Source organism: Electrona antarctica (genome assembly GCF_951216825.1).
Source record: "Electrona antarctica genome assembly, chromosome: 17".
Classification (NCBI taxonomy): Eukaryota; Metazoa; Chordata; class Actinopteri; order Myctophiformes; family Myctophidae; genus Electrona; species Electrona antarctica.
In genome coordinates this window covers 2,104,697-2,124,301 of record NC_136798.1, presented here as the reverse complement: position 1 = coordinate 2,124,301, position 19,605 = coordinate 2,104,697, and the positions used below count along the sequence as shown (strand labels likewise).

Below are 19,605 nucleotides of genomic sequence, written 5' to 3'. Positions count from 1 at the left end.
AATACTGTAATGCTGTGGCTCTTTTGTTGGTTCCAAACATTTCCACAAAGCCAACAAACCCACTGATGCACCCAGAGATTATGGATGTCCACTGTGGTTCAATGTCATTTTGGTTTGCATTTACTATCCTTAAAGTGCAGTGATACAATGCAATACAAACTGTCTTTCTCCCTGTCTGGTAAAAAAACTGTTTGTCCACCAGGTGGCTGCCACTCCCCAATCACCCCAGGCCTACTTATGCTCTCCATCAATCAATTAGGCCTGGGGGAGGCGTGCCCTGGGGGAGGCGTGCCCTTGGCGTCCAAACACTAAACAGTAATTCAATTAACTAATAACCCATTAAACCAATGCCCAAATAATGCTAATAATAACTACAACAATTGTGATGATAATAATACTAATAAATAGACAAACAAAACAGTGAGGATGGCTTCTACAAATACTTCACTCCGTCGTAGCAGCCACCTACTGCATATTGGCCTACTAGTAGCCCAGGGCCTATGGTCTACTCTACTCTACTACTCTCCCACGATTTGAGCCAAATTCCAATACCAAAAATCTCAGCCACTCGGTCACTCCATGCATGGCAGTGTTGCGGTGAAATTGGTGACCTGCCGAAATATGTGACCACCTTGTGGAAAATAACAGATCTACAAGCTCACAACGCGTTGCAGCGCGACATTGCTGCTATTTTCAGCAAGTGTAAAATCAGTCATCACGACGGCATCAAGGCGTGCCAAAATACATTGTAGTCGACTAAATCAACTGTAGATTTAGTCGACTAAAATCTTATGATATTTAGTCGACTAAAATTGCTGCCAAAAACAACACTGCTTTAAACAACACTGATCTTAAGAGTTTTTCCTGAATACTATTTAAATAGTCCTGAGAAAAAAAATGCTGCCATTTGTCCCAAAGTGACTACAAAGAATTGCTGCTGAATATATACCCTGTTATAACGATGCAATGTGACTGTTTACAAGATGCTGTACTGTACCCCCTCCAACTGTAGCCTATATACTTTCCCCATTTTCAACAGTTTTTTTTATTGTATTGCATTTGTGACACTTGCTTTGGCAATGTTCTACACGTTTGTTTTCTCATGAAACCCAATAAAGCTTCTTTGAATTGAATTTAATTGAATTGAAATTGAATTGGAATTCAGCTTTTAAAGAGTTCAGTTCCCACTTCAGACGCCAGGTGGCGATACCCACTCATCCACTGATCTTTCCCCCACCACCGCCACCATACACCACCAGTGTGTAATGTGAGTGTTTTAGCATTTGGGTTTTGGTTGATGTTGTCACTGCGATTCCTCTGCAAGACAGAAGACACAACAAAACCAGCTAAAGGTTTTACCTTTCTTTCTGCGTATCATAATTTATTTCACCTCAGACATCAGCCATGGAGATCGGCACGGAGATCAGCAAGAAGATAAGGGTGAGCAGGAAGACGGATTTAACTCATTTTAGCTCCGAAACGAACCCCCCCCGAGGGCAGGATAGCCGTTAGCTTAGCATTATGATAAGATAGCTGTGGTGGGTCGTCTAGGCATGGTTTACAAGGCCAAGAAGCTATATATGGGGTTGTTGTTTGATAGCCAAGCTTTGGTCTGCTTTCAACTGACAGCCTTGTTTTAATTGTAACTTGTATTTCTTACGTTGTCGGTGCCGTTATTGTAAATTAAGCTTTTATTATAGCTTTAGCTGTTGGTTCTGCATTTGGAAGCATCTCACGGGCTGACTAACATCTTGTTTTGGTGTTTTGTAGGCTGCCATCAAGGGTAAACTCCAAGAACTTGGTGCTTATGTGGGTAAGTAAATGGAATGGAAGTCAGTGGTGCCCTGTAAACCAATGTCAAGGACCCCCAAATTGACACCAATTAGCCCCGCGGACCCCCATTTGAAAAATATATGCCAGAGAGAGACCCCCATAAGAGAAGATTTTGACGGCTCTGGCAGCAGTGATTCTCAACCTGTTTAATTTCAAGGACCCTCAGTTTTGACATGCATATTAGTCGACTCTACACACCCCCATTTAATGGCATTTCTGTCTCAGGGACCCCAATTTATATTGTAAAATCAATGTTAATTTAACTCTGAGAGTGTACAAATGGAACGGGTCCATTTGGTTCCATTTGTACTGTTGTACGTACACTCTGAGTTACAGACCTATTATGGTGCATTTGGTTCCAAACTATCATTTAGCTGGGTACCCCCTGGAACTCTCTCAAGGACCCCTGGGGGTCCCCGAACCCCACTTTGGGAACCACTGCTTAAAACCACTATCTAGATAATGAATCTGTATTTTACAAATCTTCACTGATGATTTTAACTATCAGTCCATGCAGAGGCGTATCTACAATAAAGCGAGGGCAGGTGTCCGCCTGTCCAAATCCATTTCTGGCCTGGCCAAAATCCATACAATGAGAAAACAAGACATGAGAACTATTAGTGGACAGCTGTCGCTGAGCGCGAACCTCAATCACCCATTGGAATGTAAATGCATGCCTTTCAGCCTTTGTATCCTACTCGTCTGGCAGGTATATCTCTTTGAAAACCTTTAGTGCTACGATTGTGTATATCTCTTTGAAGACCAAGTGCTACGATTGTGCGCGGGGACTGGGGAGACGACAATTAACACATCTTGCCTGTCCAAAATGTAATTCTTGCCTGCCCAAAATGTAATTCCTGGAAACGCCACTGATTGCAACGATGTGTCCTTTCAGATGAAGAGTTGCCTGACTATATTATGGTGATGGTGGCCAATAAGAAGACCTCTCAGCAAATGGCTGATGACCTGTCCCTCTTTCTGGGAAACAACACCATCAAATTCACTGTCTGGTAAAAGATCACATCTATTTTTGTGGAATTTTCGTGGAAATCAGATTATATATATATATATATGCTGCTATTCTCACTGGATCACATTGCACGTATGACATGTGTTTTTTATTATTAATGGTCACCATAACTTTTTGTTTTGTTTACCTCTTAGGTTACAGGGTGTCCTGGAGAAATTAAGATCTGTAGCAGTCGGTAAGTAAAATATAGAAGTGTATATTTGTACACGTCTCTAAATGTTTTGATGAAGTGAACAAGGTGGACCCTCTTGTAAACGAGTGTAATGCTTTATCGTGTCGTCCGCTCACAGTTAACCGTTTCCGTCCATAGGACGTCGCCACACGTCCTAGGGGTCCCAATCGACGCGTACATCCGACGTCCTCACACGTCCTAGCGCATCCTCAATGATACGGGGCGAGATAAGAATATTCAGATTTTTTTCCTTTTTTTTATTTGTCAGTTCGCCTTTCGGCTACCGTATGCTACACTCTAGGCAATTGTTAGCTTACCATTGACTTAGCTGCTAGCGCGGCGGAAAAAATGACTCGTCTCTCCTAATCCAGGGCGCTCTCCGTGGTGTTGAACGGATCGATATACTGGCGCTTCATCTCTGCTCCTCATCCGTCTCTCCCGCAAAATATGAATGCTTTTTGGATCATATATCGTATAAATTAAAACGATCGCAATGTAAGCTAGCTATGTAAAGTAAACTTTTTTTTAGTGGATTGTTTCCGGGTCGTGGGTTTCCGAGTAAAAGCGGCCATGTCTTTCCGGCACCCCAGAGCTCCTATTTTGAAGGACTTCCGGCACTGATTGTGTTAACAGTCTTTGTATTGACGTGTGCTTGAAATGTACTGTAATTCTGCAAACTGTTAATACATATTTCAATCAATCAATCAAACAGTTTCTGCTGTTGCTCCTGAATTGTGCTGCTTGTCGGCCCTAGAAAGTGAACCTTCTCTATCTATACTGTGGTGTGATTCTAGAGCCTGCACCCGTGAAACCTCAGCTTCCGTCGGACAGTGGCACCTCCTCGTCTGGGAAAAGCCAGGCCTCTGTGAGCGACGACAAGAGGAGAGACGAGTCGAGGGCTCTGGCGGTGTCCAGCTCACGCTTCGATAAGACGGAGACTCGCGTGTCCAGCTCTGCCCATGAACACAGGTGATTGTTACTGCAGTGAACATCAGTGACAATTTTTTTTTGTCTGTGTACACACACATAGATGGACAGACATGATTATACGTAGATGGCTCGACCACCTAGGAGCCAAGCCATAAAAGCCGCATACATAACCATTGTTTTCATTGCAGAAGAGGCTCAACGGAGAAGAACTCGTCCCGTCTTACCTCTGCGGTCAAGCCGCTGGTGGAACCGCTGCCCTCCGAGGCGGTCCTGGACATCAAGCCTGACCTGGACGACGACCTCATCGCTGACGATGCCGTGGAGGTCGCCCCCAGCGTGGGTCGCGTGCGCAACGCGGCCGCTCGACCCACGGCCCAGATCTACAGGCCATCCCAGAGCAGGATGGCGGCGTCGTCGTCAGGCAGGTCCGCGGACAGCTACAGGTCCATGGAAGGGTCCTCATCACACAACACCAGGCAGCATCACAGCCACCTGCAAGACAGCAGAAGCTCTCGGCCCGCCCGGAATGGGTCCAGTAGTAAGGTATGGGGGATTCAATGAGAGCAAAATATATTGACTTAAATACCGTGAATCTTTGAATATTCCTTCAGAGAGAACGTTTTTAACTAAAATCTTTGCTTCTGGGGGAGGTCCCTGGAACTGTACAACATATTTTCAGACGACGGCCAATTACATATAATTCTGGGGCTCCTTGACATGAAATAGTTTGAGAACAACTGACACAAGTTTTTCCAGAAAACTATCATGATTTAGAAGATATTTGTAGAATCTGGTAGGTCGAAATGGGTTAACTCAAGGGGTTTCGCAACCCCTCAAGTTGATGTACAATATGTGATGAACAGTAAGTGATGCTACATGAGTGAATATGGCCAGTGCAGTGGTGAGAGATGATGACCAATGCCAGCTCTTTACAACGTACACAACACTTGTGTCATTCTCTCTATAGGAAGATGGATCGCGGAAGCGCAAAGCCCCGGTCGCCAGCTCCGTGGTGCGGGTGAACCGAGTGGAAGACGAGGATAGTGAAGATCTGGAGGAGGAGGAGGATGAAGGCTATGGCGGAAGAAGCATGTCCAGCCGAGTGTCCTTACCCACCAAACCAGAGCGCAAGTAAGTGGTAGCGCAACAAATATTGAGGGTCGCTAGCCTATATATATATATATATATATATATATATATTAGACTGACAACGTACCTCAAACGGGAGCAGCGCATGTCCGACTGTTGTTTCCGCATTTTTTTAAATTGAAAACTCAAAATTAAGATTCAAATAAAAATAAAATAATCCGCCTCCAGAGTTCTCAAGTAACCTTACACAGCAGCTGGTCTCGTGAGGTCACAGATTCATTTTTTTTTTCTTTTCCTAAAAGTTTTTTTGTGGCTTTCGCCTTTTATTTTATATTCTTTATGGAGGGACAGACAGTAGGCTGACATGAAATGGGGAGAGAGATGGGGGTAGTAAATGCAGTAAAGGCCGTCGGGATCGGGAGTCGAACCTGTCTGGCACACTGCCAGGCGTGGGCTACCGGCCAAGGTGCCTGGACCACTGAGCCACGGCCCAGGCCACAGATTAATTTGTCAGAGAGAATGCTAGCTACAGTGCTACAACTTCAACTTACGCCCCTTCCCTTGTGACTCCTCGCCGTAGAGTAGACAGACTTGCTTGGTAGAACGCAACACTTGTGTCTACTGAATGTGTGTTCACAGCATGTTGAATCAACACAACATACGGATTATAGTGTAGGTTTTGCATTCCAAAACTATGGAATGCACTTCCCATCACAGTCAGAACTGCAGCCTCACTCCCAATCTTCCGCCGTAGTCTGAAAACCCACCTCTTCAGACTCCACCATGGCCCGTAGCACTTGCCCTAGCCTAGCCCCTTAGCTAGCACATTATGTAGACTTAGATAGTATTTTAAACAGACTTATAGCTTGTTACGTAGACAGCTCTAGAATTGCACTTTATGTAGTCATAGCACTTTATAGTACACATGTATAATATATTATATAGTATAGTATGTATAGTTTACATAGATACTCCACTGTTACGTTCTTAGTCTACGCATGATTCATGATAACTACTTTTTATATATGTGATGTATGCCATGCTTTTGTTATTGCTTAATGTAAGTCGCTCTGGATTAAGAGCGTCTGCTAAATGCCTAAATTGTAAATTGTAAAGTGCTGGCGGTGATCCCTTTGGTAATGATGGCAGACAATTTACAACCAAACTGCACCGAAAAAGCAGGACGTAAATATCTTATCTATACAAGCTCAAAACACAACACGTTGCATGTATACCAGAATGGGTATGCTAGGTTTCACAACACGTTGCATGTATACCAGAATGGGTATGCTAGGTTTCACAACACGTTGCATGTATACCAGAATGGGTATGCTAGGTTTCCAGGGTTGCATGTATACCAGAATGGGTATGCTAGGTTTCCAGGGTTGCATGTATACCAGAATGGGTATGCTAGGTTTCCAGGGTTCAGAATGCACTAATGATGAATAACCGTCCTGTATGCCTTACATGCATGTATATGGTGGTTGCTGAAAGTCTTGTCTTGTCGTGTCTAAAAATGTAACTTTTCAGTAATAAACAAAGACACACAGGCCCTCATTTATCAACCGTGCGTACGCCAAAATATGGGTGTACGCCGAAATTACCGCAATTTTCGGCATTTACGATTTGCGCCAAAGATTGAAAATGATCTTGTGCCAAGACAAAAACCACGTCTGGTCGGGAGCTGTCGTACGCTTTGTCCTCACCTGTTTTTCTGTCGTAGAACAGCGGAGCAGCATTGTTTGACCAGCTGAGAGGCTGTCACAGGCATCGAAACATATGTATTCACTCCTAAAATGTTTATATAAAACTATAGGTATGTATATGGGCTAAATGTAAAAAAGTAATGGAATACATCAACGATGTGTCTTTGTGTCATATGAAATTAGTAGGAGATTTCCAACTTTACAAGCAAGCAATTAAAATCGCGCATTTAAAAACAATGTTGCAAGTTAGATGCGTAAGCCATTTAAACAGTGTTTTGCATGATGAGCGCATACATGCGAGGATTTGGGCTGTCTGTTCTGAAATATTTCCATGACGGGACGTTGGAGAGTATAGTGCAGTGCTGCAGCGCGGAGAGTCCCAACATGGGTAGCCTACTGTAGCCTAATCTACAGCAGGCCGATGTCTTTCTGGAGTTACAGTATGTGCAATCTCCTCCTCGTTTAATAAACCCGACGCGTCGCTCGAATGCCAAATGTGCCGTGCCAGCGCAAGTGGGAACGCATCGGAGATAGTATAGGCTAAGCCAGCCTGCAGCCTACCACCACCACCACCACTGTCCAGTGCCACATAAGGCTACGGTTTTGGCTGCAATATTCATATAATTGACAGTTGACAGCAAGGCAATTTAAATAGACTGAACGTGCAAACTGCATGGTCAATTGGTCACGGTGTCACGGACGGACCACAGTGATAGAGAGACAGACAGGACAGGAGATGCACCTTGCAAAACAGCAGCGTATGTGCGCGCCTATTTGTTATATAATTCATGGTTCACAGGTTCAGGTTTTCGTTCACTAATATATCTTGTTGTATATTAAATGAATAAAGACTTTAATAATTGAATATAGGCCTACAACTAACAACACAGTGACATGCTTGCAAATTGCGATATGTGCGTGCGTGCGGGGGGGTGAGGCGGGCAGCAAGGGAAGCGAAGCGAGAGGAGAAACAGACAGGGTAGTCCTACAGCTTTATTTAATTCATGCAGGTTTATTTATTTAAGATACAACAAGTTGCGTGTGCGTGCGTCTGTGTATGGGAGGGGGGCAGGGGCAGCAAGGCAACTTGGGCAAGCGAGTGAAACTTTTTTTCTTCCTGTAACCATGGTTTCCAGGTCGTATTGCAGTTGTTCATGTCGCAAAAACGAGGGCGAGGCTTTATTTCATAGGGCGTGCCAGATTGATTTCAGCCGTCACATTTATCACTGCTAGGAATTAAATTAGGAAGAAACAGCTGTCTGCGATCACTTTGTAAATGCCGACCCGACGTGGGTGTACTACGAATCCTACACTCGAATTTGGGGCAGATTTTACACTCGATTGATAAATGAGGGCCATAGACCTAATCACTTTCAACCTGTCGTCCCTACTTTGGGCATGTCATTTATATAGAGCACCGAAGTCCTGACGTCACTCCCTCATCCCTTCGATTCCCCTGGTTCGCGGAAGTAATTTCTCTATGGAGAATAACATGGGGCTCATCTTAAAATCGTTTCATATAAGCGTTGTGGTCCAAAAATAAACAAGCTGTCTCGGCGTTATTGTCAGGGAGGTGTCTCTGTATCGTTTGCCAGTCACTCATATGATACAGTCTGTTTCTAGCAAAAATCTAACTAATTCAGTAGCAGTAACAATAGCGTTTTCTCTCAGTCAGTTGATTCTTCATATCCATATGAGTGAAGCGGCCTGGATGATTTGTTTATTTTTCAAACACAGTTCTTATATGAGGCGATCTAAAATCCCCCCTATGGGGATTACAATGCAAATAAAAAGTACATGCGGATCTGCGCCCTCTACCGATATTGACGTCAGACTTCGGTGCTCTATAGCAGAAAGTTTTAAAGATTTCCGTGACTTGCTAAACCTCACATGGGATCACTGAGGCAAGCGGTAGACAGCAAACGGCACCACCTGCTGGACGGCACGGAACTGTGAAAAGATAAAATATTTTAACATTGAAGGGCAATGCTGTCTGCCGTTACCGTCGCTGGTTCTGGCTGCCGTGCCGTCATTGCGGCACATTTTCACGATCTTTCAAAAATAGCAGACCTACAAGCTCATAGCGCGCCACTCGGTGCCGCGCTATGAGCTTGTAGATTTGCTATTTTGCAATAGCTAAAGCATAACATAATGCTTAAAACACCATAAAAGCATAATTTATTATGAGCTGCTCAGAAAGCGCTAAACGACTGAACAGTGTGTACAGTTGTTTTTGCAATTAAATCCAAATTCATATGTTTTAGATGTATTGTATTTTTTTGATAAATCCTTGCATATTCTTTCTGGAGTAATCCGATGCGTCTTGTGTGTGGTGCTATTCTAAGTAGAGAAGGCCGGGGCCTTGCATTTTCCTTATGACCTCTGACCTCTGCCAGTATCTTGTTCGCCAGGACAGACTTAAATTGATAGCTTAGGCCTTAGGGCCGATTCATACTCCTATTTTACCGCTGTTTCGGAGCTGTAGTGCCGAAATGATTTCGGCTCGTCAGATATTTTCAGTAGCACCGAAGAGCCGACTTTAGGACGGTACCCGCCCCCCCCGAACCTCAAATGACGTCACATTGTAGGCTCTACAGAGCCGAACCGAATTTTATTCGGCTCTAAAATAGGAGTATGAATCGGCCCTTAGGGTATGACATATGCAAATGTTAAGGTGGTTGCCCACTGGACGCGTTTTTCGGAAAACCGCTAAAGATCCGAAAATGGCGCCCGGTGTGTAGGGACCTTTACTTTATTTAAATTGAGGGGTCACCAGCAACAATATAGTCTTTATTGATTCAGAGCAGACTCTGTGGTTCATTAGTCTTATAATGTTCTCTGAATGCAATTTTCATAAATCCATGGAACTGTATTTTCACACTGACATTCCTCTACTCGTATCATTTCAGACCGACCCTCCCACCAGCCAAACAAGCCAACAGGAATCTCATACTGAAGGCCATCTCCGAAGCACAGGATTCCATCACTAAGACTACAACGCCTTACCCGACCAGTAGGTCTCCCATTATTAGTCCCACAATATGTTAATATTCCATTTAGGCCTGAAAAAAACAAGTCTTCTGAAAGAATATATATTCAAAGATTTGTGCCGCATTTCACGATTTTTCAAAAATAGCAGACCTACAAGCTCGTAGCGCGCCACTCGGTGGCGCGCTATGAGCTTGTAGATTTGCTATTTTTCAATAGCTAAAGTATAACATAATGCTTAGTTAAAACACCAAAAGGGGTTCCCGTCCAGAATGGGTTATACAACTACAATACATGCCAGTTCAGTTATTATTTCGTTTTCTTTGTCTACTGCAGTGCCCCAGAGGCAGACGGAGAGGCAGACTGTGCCAGTAGCACCCCGTACTCGCTTGGCCAGCAATGAGGAGATGACCGCAGCTATCCAGCTAGTCCAGGAGCACCTTCAGAGCCTGGCCCCTGCCAGGGTGCAGTCCTATACACCCACAGAGCGACCACTTGCTGCCAGAGTGCTTGGTATGTATATATATACTGTACATGCAAATGAGTAGCGCCACCCATAGACATATATATATATAAAGGCTAGATGGCTCAAGGCGGAGTCTCTGACGCGTTATTATGTATCCCACCGCAGTTCTAGGAAAGCCCTGCTGTGATTGGCCAGTAGTCGTTGTGATTGACAGTTCTCGTTTTTGCGACCAGTCATTTAGTCCTACAACTACAACCTATCTCAAACCCTCACCCTAAACCTAACCTCCCACGGGGCAGCACACCTAAACCTAACCTTAACCTATGTCTAACCAAGGACTAGTCTAAACTAAATTGAGCAAGTTATGGTTATAAGTACATGCCCCATAGACACATCTCCATTGGCATGAGCATCTAGCATGAGCATCTAGCCTTTCTTATATATAATTGATGTGGCAGTGTCAAACTTGGCCTCTGACTTTGTCTCATTGCAGCAGCAACTGCTAAACAGCAAACTGCTACTAAATGGCCACAAAACCAAGGCCATGCCATTTTCTCCAAATAGCCTAGTCAATGTCCCCTCAAATATCACCACTCTGGATGGAGTATCCATCGAATGGGTTGAGTTGTATAAATATCTTGGAATTTGGTTGGACAACAAGTTAAACTTCAAACACCACATTGACGCCTTGGCAAAAAAGCTTAAGTTCACGCTGAGTTTCTTCTACAGAATGAAGTCCTGCTTTTCTAATGCTTCTTGCAAAAAGCTGGTTACAGGCCTCTTCCTGTCGCAGCTCCATTATGGCGATACGGTCTACCGCTTTGCTAGTTACTCAACTCTGAGCAAACTCGACCCCCTGTTTCATGCTGCATTGAGGTTCATAACCAACTCCCCCTATAGGACTCATCACTGTACTCCAGGGTTCCCCAATTAATTTTCCTCGAGGGCCATATTTTGACTAGGGTACCAGGCTGGGGGCCGAGTCCGCACGCGTGAGGTCGAGGTCTTGCCCTGAAAATTCATTTTCAGGGCAGGACCCCATTTGAAAAGGATGCCCAGTTTGACATGCATAGGCTACTGACCACCATTTAATGCCATTTAAATGGTGGTATATATTTTTTTTTAATTCTTCCGCGGGCCGCAATGGGGCGCTCCGCGGGCCGCAAATGGCCCGCGGACCCTGGTCTTGGAATGACCTACAGACCAGACTCAAACTGGCTGCTGTGATTCCCCTAGTGAACTTTAAAAGGATTGCCATGGGCACACTTCCCATGCACTGCTCCTGCTTTGACGTATAGAAAATGTCTGCTTGCTTTTTAGTCTACTAAGCAATGCTTAGTTTTTATTTATTAGTCCTTATTGGTCGCGTCACTAAACGTTCCTGTTCTCCCTTTGAGCTTCTTAGTAGTGGGTACTGTATGTATGAGCATTGTATGTCTGTCCTGTTTTTTTGTGTATCTTTTTGTTACTGGCAGAGCTGTGTCACTTATTTTGCCTCTTGTCTTGGCCAGTTCACACTTGTAAAAGAGACTTCAGTCTCAATGTGGTTTTTACCTGTTAAATAAAGGGGAAAAAAATAATATCTATATCTATATATATATATCTATATATCTATGGCGCCACCACACACAAAAAGAGTAACACATTTGCCATCATGTCGTGTTTCAACTGGCCAGCCTAATGGGTTGTTGGTATACAAGTGATATTTCACTAATTGTCTGCGAGGTAATTTATTATCACCCAAAATCATGAAGGCCGATTTGACCTTTGAGACAAATTAGTCAAATGTGTCAAATTTAAATATGTACAAAACTGCACATGCGGCTGATTTAACTATCTGGGATCAGGCCTTTAAATAATACAGTATATCCTGACCTTTGACCTTCATGTCTTCCAGCCCCTGCAGCCAAATCGCTGGCGTCACGCCTTCAGCTGGAGATCCAGGAGAACAGTGTCCGCAAAGAGCAGTGTGACTACGGTACGGCCATGTTTTAGTTGCATTTATCAAAGAGCAGTGTGACTACGGTACGGCCATGTTTTAGTTGCATTTATCAAAGAGCAGTGTGACTACGGTACGGCCATGTTTTAGTTGCATTTATCAAAGAGCAGTGTGACTACGGTACGGCCATGTTTTAGATGCATTTATCAAAGAGCAGTGTGACTACGGTACGGCCATGTTTTAGATGCATTTATCAAAGAGCAGTGTGACTACGGTACGGCCATGTTTTAGATGCATTTATCAAAGAGCAGTGTGACTACGGTACGGCCATGTTTTAGATGCATTTATCAAAGAGCAGTGTGACTACGGTACGGCCATGTTTTAGATGCATTTATCAAAGAGCAGTGTGACTACGGTACGGCCATGTTTTAGATGCATTTATTAACCCAAAGAGCAGTGTGACTACGGTACGGCCATGTTTTAGATGCATTTATCAAAGAGCAGTGTGACTACGGTACGGCCATGTTTTAGATGCATTTATCAAAGAGCAGTGTGACTACGGTACGGCCATGTTTTAGATGCATTTATCAAAGAGCAGTGTGACTACGGTACGGCCATGTTTTAGATGCATTTATCAAAGAGCAGTGTGACTACGGTACGGCCATGTTTTAGATGCATTTATCAAAGAGCAGTGTGACTACGGTACGGCCATGTTTTAGATGCATTTATCAAAGAGCAGTGTGACTACGGTACGGCCATGTTTTAGATGCATTTATTAACCCAAAGAGCAGTGTGACTACGGTACGGCCATGTTTTAGATGCATTTATCAAAGAGCAGTGTGACTACGGTACGGCCATGTTTTAGATGCATTTATTAACCCAAAGAGCAGTGTGACTACGGTACGGCCATGTTTTAGATGCATTTATCAAAGAGCAGTGTGACTACGGTACGGCCATGTTTTAGATGCATTTATCAAAGAGCAGTGTGACTACGGTACGGCCATGTTTTAGATGCATTTATTAAAGAGCAGTGTGACTACGGTACGGCCATGTTTTAGATGCATTTATCAAAGAGCAGTGTGACTACGGTACGGCCATGTTTTAGATGCATTTATCAAAGAGCAGTGTGACTACGGTACGGCCATGTTTTAGATGCATTTATTAACCCAAAGAGCAGTGTGACTACGGTACGGCCATGTTTTAGATGCATTTATCAAAGAGCAGTGTGACTACGGTACGGCCATGTTTTAGATGCATTTATCAAAGAGCAGTGTGACTACGGTACGGCCATGTTTTAGATGCATTTATCAAAGAGCAGTGTGACTACGGTACGGCCATGTTTTAGATGCATTTATTAAAGAGCAGTGTTTTCTTTTGGAGCACATGCTCCTTAGGAAAAAGTGTTGCTGTGTAGAAAGTGGAGACATGTACTGTAGGGAAAAAAATACATAAACACAAACATATTTTTGTGACAAAATAGTCTTGCTGAGCTTTGATATAGTTTTGTATACAAGCATGAATTGTAGATATATATAACGTTTTTGGATGACCTCGGATGGCGTATGTGAACATATATATTTGGTGTTTTGGTGATTCTAGGTGTAGTCGCCGAGAGGAGCGAGCCGTCGGCCTTCGATACTCGTTCCTTCATCATGAGCCAACCACAGCTGGAAGAGGCTCCGCTCAGACGTCAGCAGCAGGTTCAGGTCAAAGAGGCTGTCCAACCCGCTGTGCCACGCATGGTCCAGTCCAGGTAGACCCGTGCTCTCCTTGTTGTCTTGAGTTTATCCAACCAAGGTTGGATAAGAAGGTAGCTCTGGTCCATAGCTCTAATGCCTTCATTTAGAGCTATGGAACTGTTCTCTTCCTACACTCGCATACATGCAGACCAGCCTCTCGTCTGTAGCGTAAATATTAAAAAAAACGTTTTAACCTATTCACCAAAACAAAGGCGGTTTGTGTAATTAGAAAGCCTACTTTCCTTAGAGGACGCACTCAGTGCCCCCACCACAAAAAAACACTTTTTGGCCAGAAAGGGTTTTTTTTCTCCGGTTGGCAATATCGGTAGAGGGCGAGAGTGGAGTAACTAAAGGTATTTATTTTCTGGTGTAAAAACAATCCCTTTCTGGCCAAAAAGTGCATTTTTAACATGTGGTGGGGGGCTCAGAGTGCGTCCACTAAGGAAAGTAGGCTTTCTAATTACACAAACCACCTTTGTTTTGGTGAGTAGGTAAAACGTTTTTTATATTTCCGCTACAGAGGAGAAGCTGGTCTGCGTTTCATGCGAGGGCTAGAAGCAAAGAGTGAGAGAGCCTTAATCCATTTTGGGCAGGAACCCCTTTTGGTGTTTTAAGCATTCTGTTCTACTTTAGCTATTGAAAAATCGCAGATCTACAAGCTCATAGTGCACCACCGATTGGCGCGCTACGAGCTTGTAGGTCTGCTATTTTTGAAAAGTCGTGAAAATGAGGCGCAAACCTTTGAATTTATATTATTTCAGAGCGTTTTTAACTCAAATGTTTGCTTCCGGGGGGGTCCCTGGAACAACATATTTTGAGATGGGGGTCCGTGGCCCAATAGAGATAATTCTGGGGGTCCTTGACATGAAAAAGGTTGAGCACCACTGACATAGAAACAATGTTTTTTTCAGAAAGGATTTAGAAGCCGACCTCAGTCCTAAATGGGTTAATGCAAGAGCAGTAAGGCTATGGACCAGAGCTAATAAAGAAGGGTAACACTTGGGTAGTCACATGCCGGTTATAATTAGTTTATCACATACATTGAAAGATGAGGAACTGCCCTAGGTGGGGATTTCCCCCGACTGTGGGGCTGAGGGCATCATACGTGCTTTGGCAGGCCTTGCTCTAGTTGCTATAGGGTTAGATTCTACAAATGCCTTCCAAATCCTAAAGGTTGTCTGAAAAACCCTATGTTTCTATGTCAGTGGTTCTCAAGCATTTTCATGTCAAATACCCTCATAAATATATGTAATTGGCCGCTGACCCCCATCTGAAAATATGATGTACCAGGGACGCCACAGAAGCAAAGATTTGACTTAAAACATTTGCTCCGAAAGAATATATATTCAAAGATTTGCACCACATTTTCAAGACTTTTCAAAAAATAGCAGACCTACAAGCTCGTAGCACAGCACTCGGTGCCGCGCTATGAGCTTGTAGATCTTTCAATAGCTAAAGTATAACCTAATGCTATAAACACCAAAAGGGGTTCCCGCCCAAAATGGGTTAACACTTATTTTATTTGTTCCTTTTTTTTTCTGGATGTTTATTATTATAATAACACTACTACCACAATCCCTGATGTGGAGTTTTCTGTGTCTTTTGTCTCCCTAGTAAGGAAAGAGGAGACACGGCGGACTCTGCCAGTCCCAAGTTCATTGTGACCCTGGACGGGGTGCCCAGTCCCCTGGGGACCATGACGGACTGCGACATGGAAGTGGACGACCTCCGACCGCACTCCAAGGTCACAGACGCCACCATCCACCTCAGCAGAGAGTCCAAAGTCAGTGTCCTCCACAGGCTGCAGGGAAGCATCAACTCCTCTGATGGTACGTCATGGTTTGATTCACATGCAGTCGCAGCTGACACATTTTTGCGAATGCAGTGAGCACTAACTATAGAAGCTGGCCAAAACTCTGTCATGTTGTAACACCACCGGCCCGCCACCAGAGGGCGCAGCTGTATCACACACACACAAAAAACGTTTTAAAAAAACGCACACACACTAAAAATGAACTTAAAAAAACGTAACTTAAAAAAACAACTTAAAAAAATCTTTAAAAAAACACTTTACATTTTTTTTTAATTAAAAAAAGAGAACTTAAAAAAAACCTTAAAGTATGTAATTTATTCTAATTGTTATTGAAATTTACGAGCTGCGTTCGCTTCCCGTGTTCACGCGTCTTACTTGTCTATAGTAGTCAATTCGGGTGTCTGGAGGTTCTCCAAAACACATCCACTTTCCACTTCCAATGCACTTTTATAAGTGAATACGTGGACAATGCGGGCTACTATTGTGCTCTGCTTTGGTTGTCATTTCATGCTTTTATGTTGTCCCTTTGTATAGAAGATGGCATGGAGACGGAACCAGGCGAAGATGACTCTGTGCCGTTCAACAACAAGAGACAGAAGGTTCTGGAACGCTGCAAGTTCTGGCCCGTGTGTAAGAGTGGAGATGAGTGTGTGTACCATCACCCAACAACACAGTGCAAGTGAGTTCTGGCCCGTGTGTAAGAGTGGAGATGAGTGTGTGTACCATCACCCAACAACACAGTGCAAGTGAGTTCTGGCCCGTGTGTAAGAGTGGAGATGAGTGTGTGTACCATCACCCAACCACACAGTGCAAGTGAGTTCTGGCCCGTGTGTAAGAGTGGAGATGAATGTGTGTACCATCACCCAACCACACAGTGCAAGTGAGTTCTTGGTTTACATGTAGAGATTTTACTAGGGCTCGACTGATGCTAGATTTTGGGTCCGATCTCAAGTTCTAGACCACAGATCACTGACGTGTTCTTCCACGTGCTATGTCCAACCAGGGAAACTCCCCCCCCGTCAGGTGTAAAGGAGCAACTTGGACACTCAGGCATGAAGGAAGCATGAGTTCAAGTCCGTTGCTCTCCCCATGTCCCCCATATATGGGGACTAGGTTGGCGGAGGGTGTGTAGAGCCCAGGATCACATTAGATAATTGACACAGGGGTGAAAAATGGGTTACAAAAATCGTGGGATAAAAATGATAAAAAATATAAAAATAAAATAAAGATTTACATTTATCTCCCTTTTTGTTCTAGGACTTTTCCGAACTGCAAATTCGGGGACAAATGCCTCTTTGTTCACCCGAACTGTAAATATGATGCCAGATGTGCCAAGCCAGACTGTCCGTTCACCCATGCCAGCCGCAGAGCATCCATGGCTCCTCCCCCCAGATCAGGTTGGTTTGACTTTATAGATTGTCAATTATTACTTGCATGAGAGGGAGAGAGGTGTGGTGGAGTTATAGCTGCTTTAGCGGACAGTTTGCTTTACCTGTTGAAAAATAGCAGTGGCACAGAGGAAAATGTCGTGAACACGGCTGTGCTTAGATACTTTGTTGAACGTTATATCTCTGTACAGCCGAGATCCAAGCCATTCTACGTCTTTTTGTAAACTCGTCAATCTGGGTTCCTTGATGCTGTCTCCATGCTGGAAAGCCGAAAATCGAATTCCGTTTTCTGGCTCATTCCCTCGACGTGACCTGCTGTGGCACTTATTTACTGAGCAAGTCTGCACCATTGTGAGGGCAGTTTAAAAAAAGAACGTATACAAGCACACCGGATAGTCGCTCAATGTAAACAAACCAGACAAGCCAACAAGTATGGCGGCCGCTACCACGTGACGCATATGTTGACGCCCCCTCAAGGAGATTTTGGTACGCTCTATAGGACTCCCTCTAAAACGAGACGCTGCATCTCAAGGGGCCATCCTCTCAATAAAATCCTGCCAAATTGTGACAAATATGAACTAATTTGACTGTTCTCTTCACTGCAGTGCCTGCACCACAGAGTGGTAGTGTATGTCGGTTCTTCCCAGAATGCAAAAAGATGGACTGTCCATTCTATCATCCTAAGGTAAAAAAATCATTATAGTCATTGAGCTTTGATTTCAGATCATTTGTAGGAAGTACAAGGACCTGATGTGACGTGTCTGTTTTTTTACCTTCTCCACAGGCGTGTCGTTTTGCTGCTCAGTGCAAACGGTCCGGCTGTACCTTTTACCATCCAGCCACAGTTGTGCCACCGAGACATGCCCTGAAGTGGACAAAAGCCCAGAGCAGGCAAGTAGAATGCATACATTTGTTTTCCGAAAAATCTCATACTTCTCAAGGAAACGTGTTTTTAATCGATATTTGACCATCACAACTAAATGTCATGCAGCTTTAACCCATTCTGGGCGGGAACCCCTTTTTGGTGTATTAAGCATTATGTTATACTTTTAGCTATTGAAAAATAGCTATTTTTTTGAAAAATCGTGAAAATGTAGTGCAAATCTTTGAATATATATTCTTTCACAGTGAACGTTTTTTAACTCAAATCTTTGCTTCTTGGGGGTCCCTGGAACAACATATTTTCAGATGGGGGTTGGCGGCCAATTTCATATATTTTTGGGTGTCCTTGACATGAAATATTGAGCACCTACTGACATAGAAACATAGGGCTTTTCAGAAAACTGTCATGATTTAGGAGACATTTGTAGAATCGTCCTCGGGGTTTAATCGATATTTGACCATCACAACTAAATGTCATGCAGCATTATCCCATTCTGGGCGGGAACCCCTTTTTGGTGTATTAAACATTGTTATACTTTTAGCTATTGAAAAATAGCAGATCTACAAGCTCATAGCGCGGCACGAGTGCCGCGCTACGAGCTTGTAGGTCTGCTATTCTTTTGAAAAATCGTGAAAATGTAGTGCAAATCTTTGAATAATATATTCTTTCATAGTGAACGTTTTTAACTCAAATCTTTGCTTCTTGGGGGTCCCTGGAACAACATATTTTCAGATGGGGGTCGGCGGACAATTTCATATATTTTTGGGGTCCTTGACATGAAATATTGAGCACCTACTGACATAGAAACATGGGGTTTTTCAGAACTTTTAGGATTTAGAAGAACCTTTTTTAGAATCGTTCTCAGGTCTAAATGTTTAATCGATATTTGACCATCACAACTAAATGTCATGCAGCATTTATATAAGATGATGATTCCATGTCGTAACTGTTTTATTGTACTTAGTAATGTCTCCTTGTCTGTTTCTCTAGTTAACTGTGAAAGACCGTCTTCAAGAAAATTCAACGACCAACAATGAACATGTGAAGTCATGGAAGTTTTTTTTTTTCCTCCTACTGTATCTGTCGATGTACAGTATTTTATTTGCATTTGTTGGAAGTATTTAAAGAATTAAAAGAGAACCCCCCCCCCCCTTTTTTTTTCTTTATGCGTTTATATACGTATCCAAATCCAATCATTTGTTCCTGTAAATCATAATGTGATGATGTGTGCTTAAATAAGCACCAACCACTACTATAATATGATGACATCCACCTGTCAGTCAAATCTTACACTTTTTAGCGACCGACATTAAATATGGTACAGACACTGGATCCGCTGGACTCATTGGTTATAATCGCTCCGGCTATAGTCGACGGAAATGGTAACTGAACTCATTTATAAATATAACGCCCTCTCTAGGCTTTTAAGATTGCAAAAGTGCTTTACAGCGTATTTCACATTTCACCCATTTCACACCTTAGAGTATATATGAATAGAGACGGCACCCGAGTTCTCCTCCCATCCACTTGCATTAAGTTGCTCTAAAGCAACTTAATGCACTCCTTAATGCACTCCTTCCGGGTAGGAACAGAGTGCATTCTGGGATGGATTGGACCCAAATCGTGATC

At 43.4% G+C, this 19,605-nt stretch overlaps 1 protein-coding gene across 2 annotated transcripts; it reads left to right on the top strand.

Moving 5' to 3' along the window:
* Nucleotides 1-1,205: 1,205 nt before the first annotated feature.
* zc3h14 (zinc finger CCCH-type containing 14) lies at nt 1,206-19,127 on the top strand. 2 transcript variants are annotated; one of them, XM_079525583.1, is made up of 17 exons: nt 1,206-1,440; nt 1,771-1,813; nt 2,729-2,843; nt 2,998-3,038; nt 3,830-4,004; nt 4,154-4,508; nt 4,933-5,096; nt 9,670-9,773; nt 10,085-10,261; nt 12,112-12,192; nt 13,753-13,906; nt 15,507-15,721; nt 16,243-16,384; nt 16,963-17,102; nt 17,699-17,778; nt 17,878-17,984; nt 18,967-19,127. In XM_079525583.1, exons 1-17 carry the CDS (start codon nt 1,405-1,407, stop codon nt 18,968-18,970), a joined length of 2,133 nt encoding a protein of 710 aa, XP_079381709.1. In that variant the 5' UTR covers nt 1,206-1,404; the 3' UTR covers nt 18,971-19,127. The 2 variants fall into 2 exon arrangements, with proteins under 2 accessions (XP_079381709.1, XP_079381708.1); XM_079525582.1 differs by having other exon boundaries at nt 16,240-16,384.
* Nucleotides 19,128-19,605: the final 478 nt, after the last annotated feature.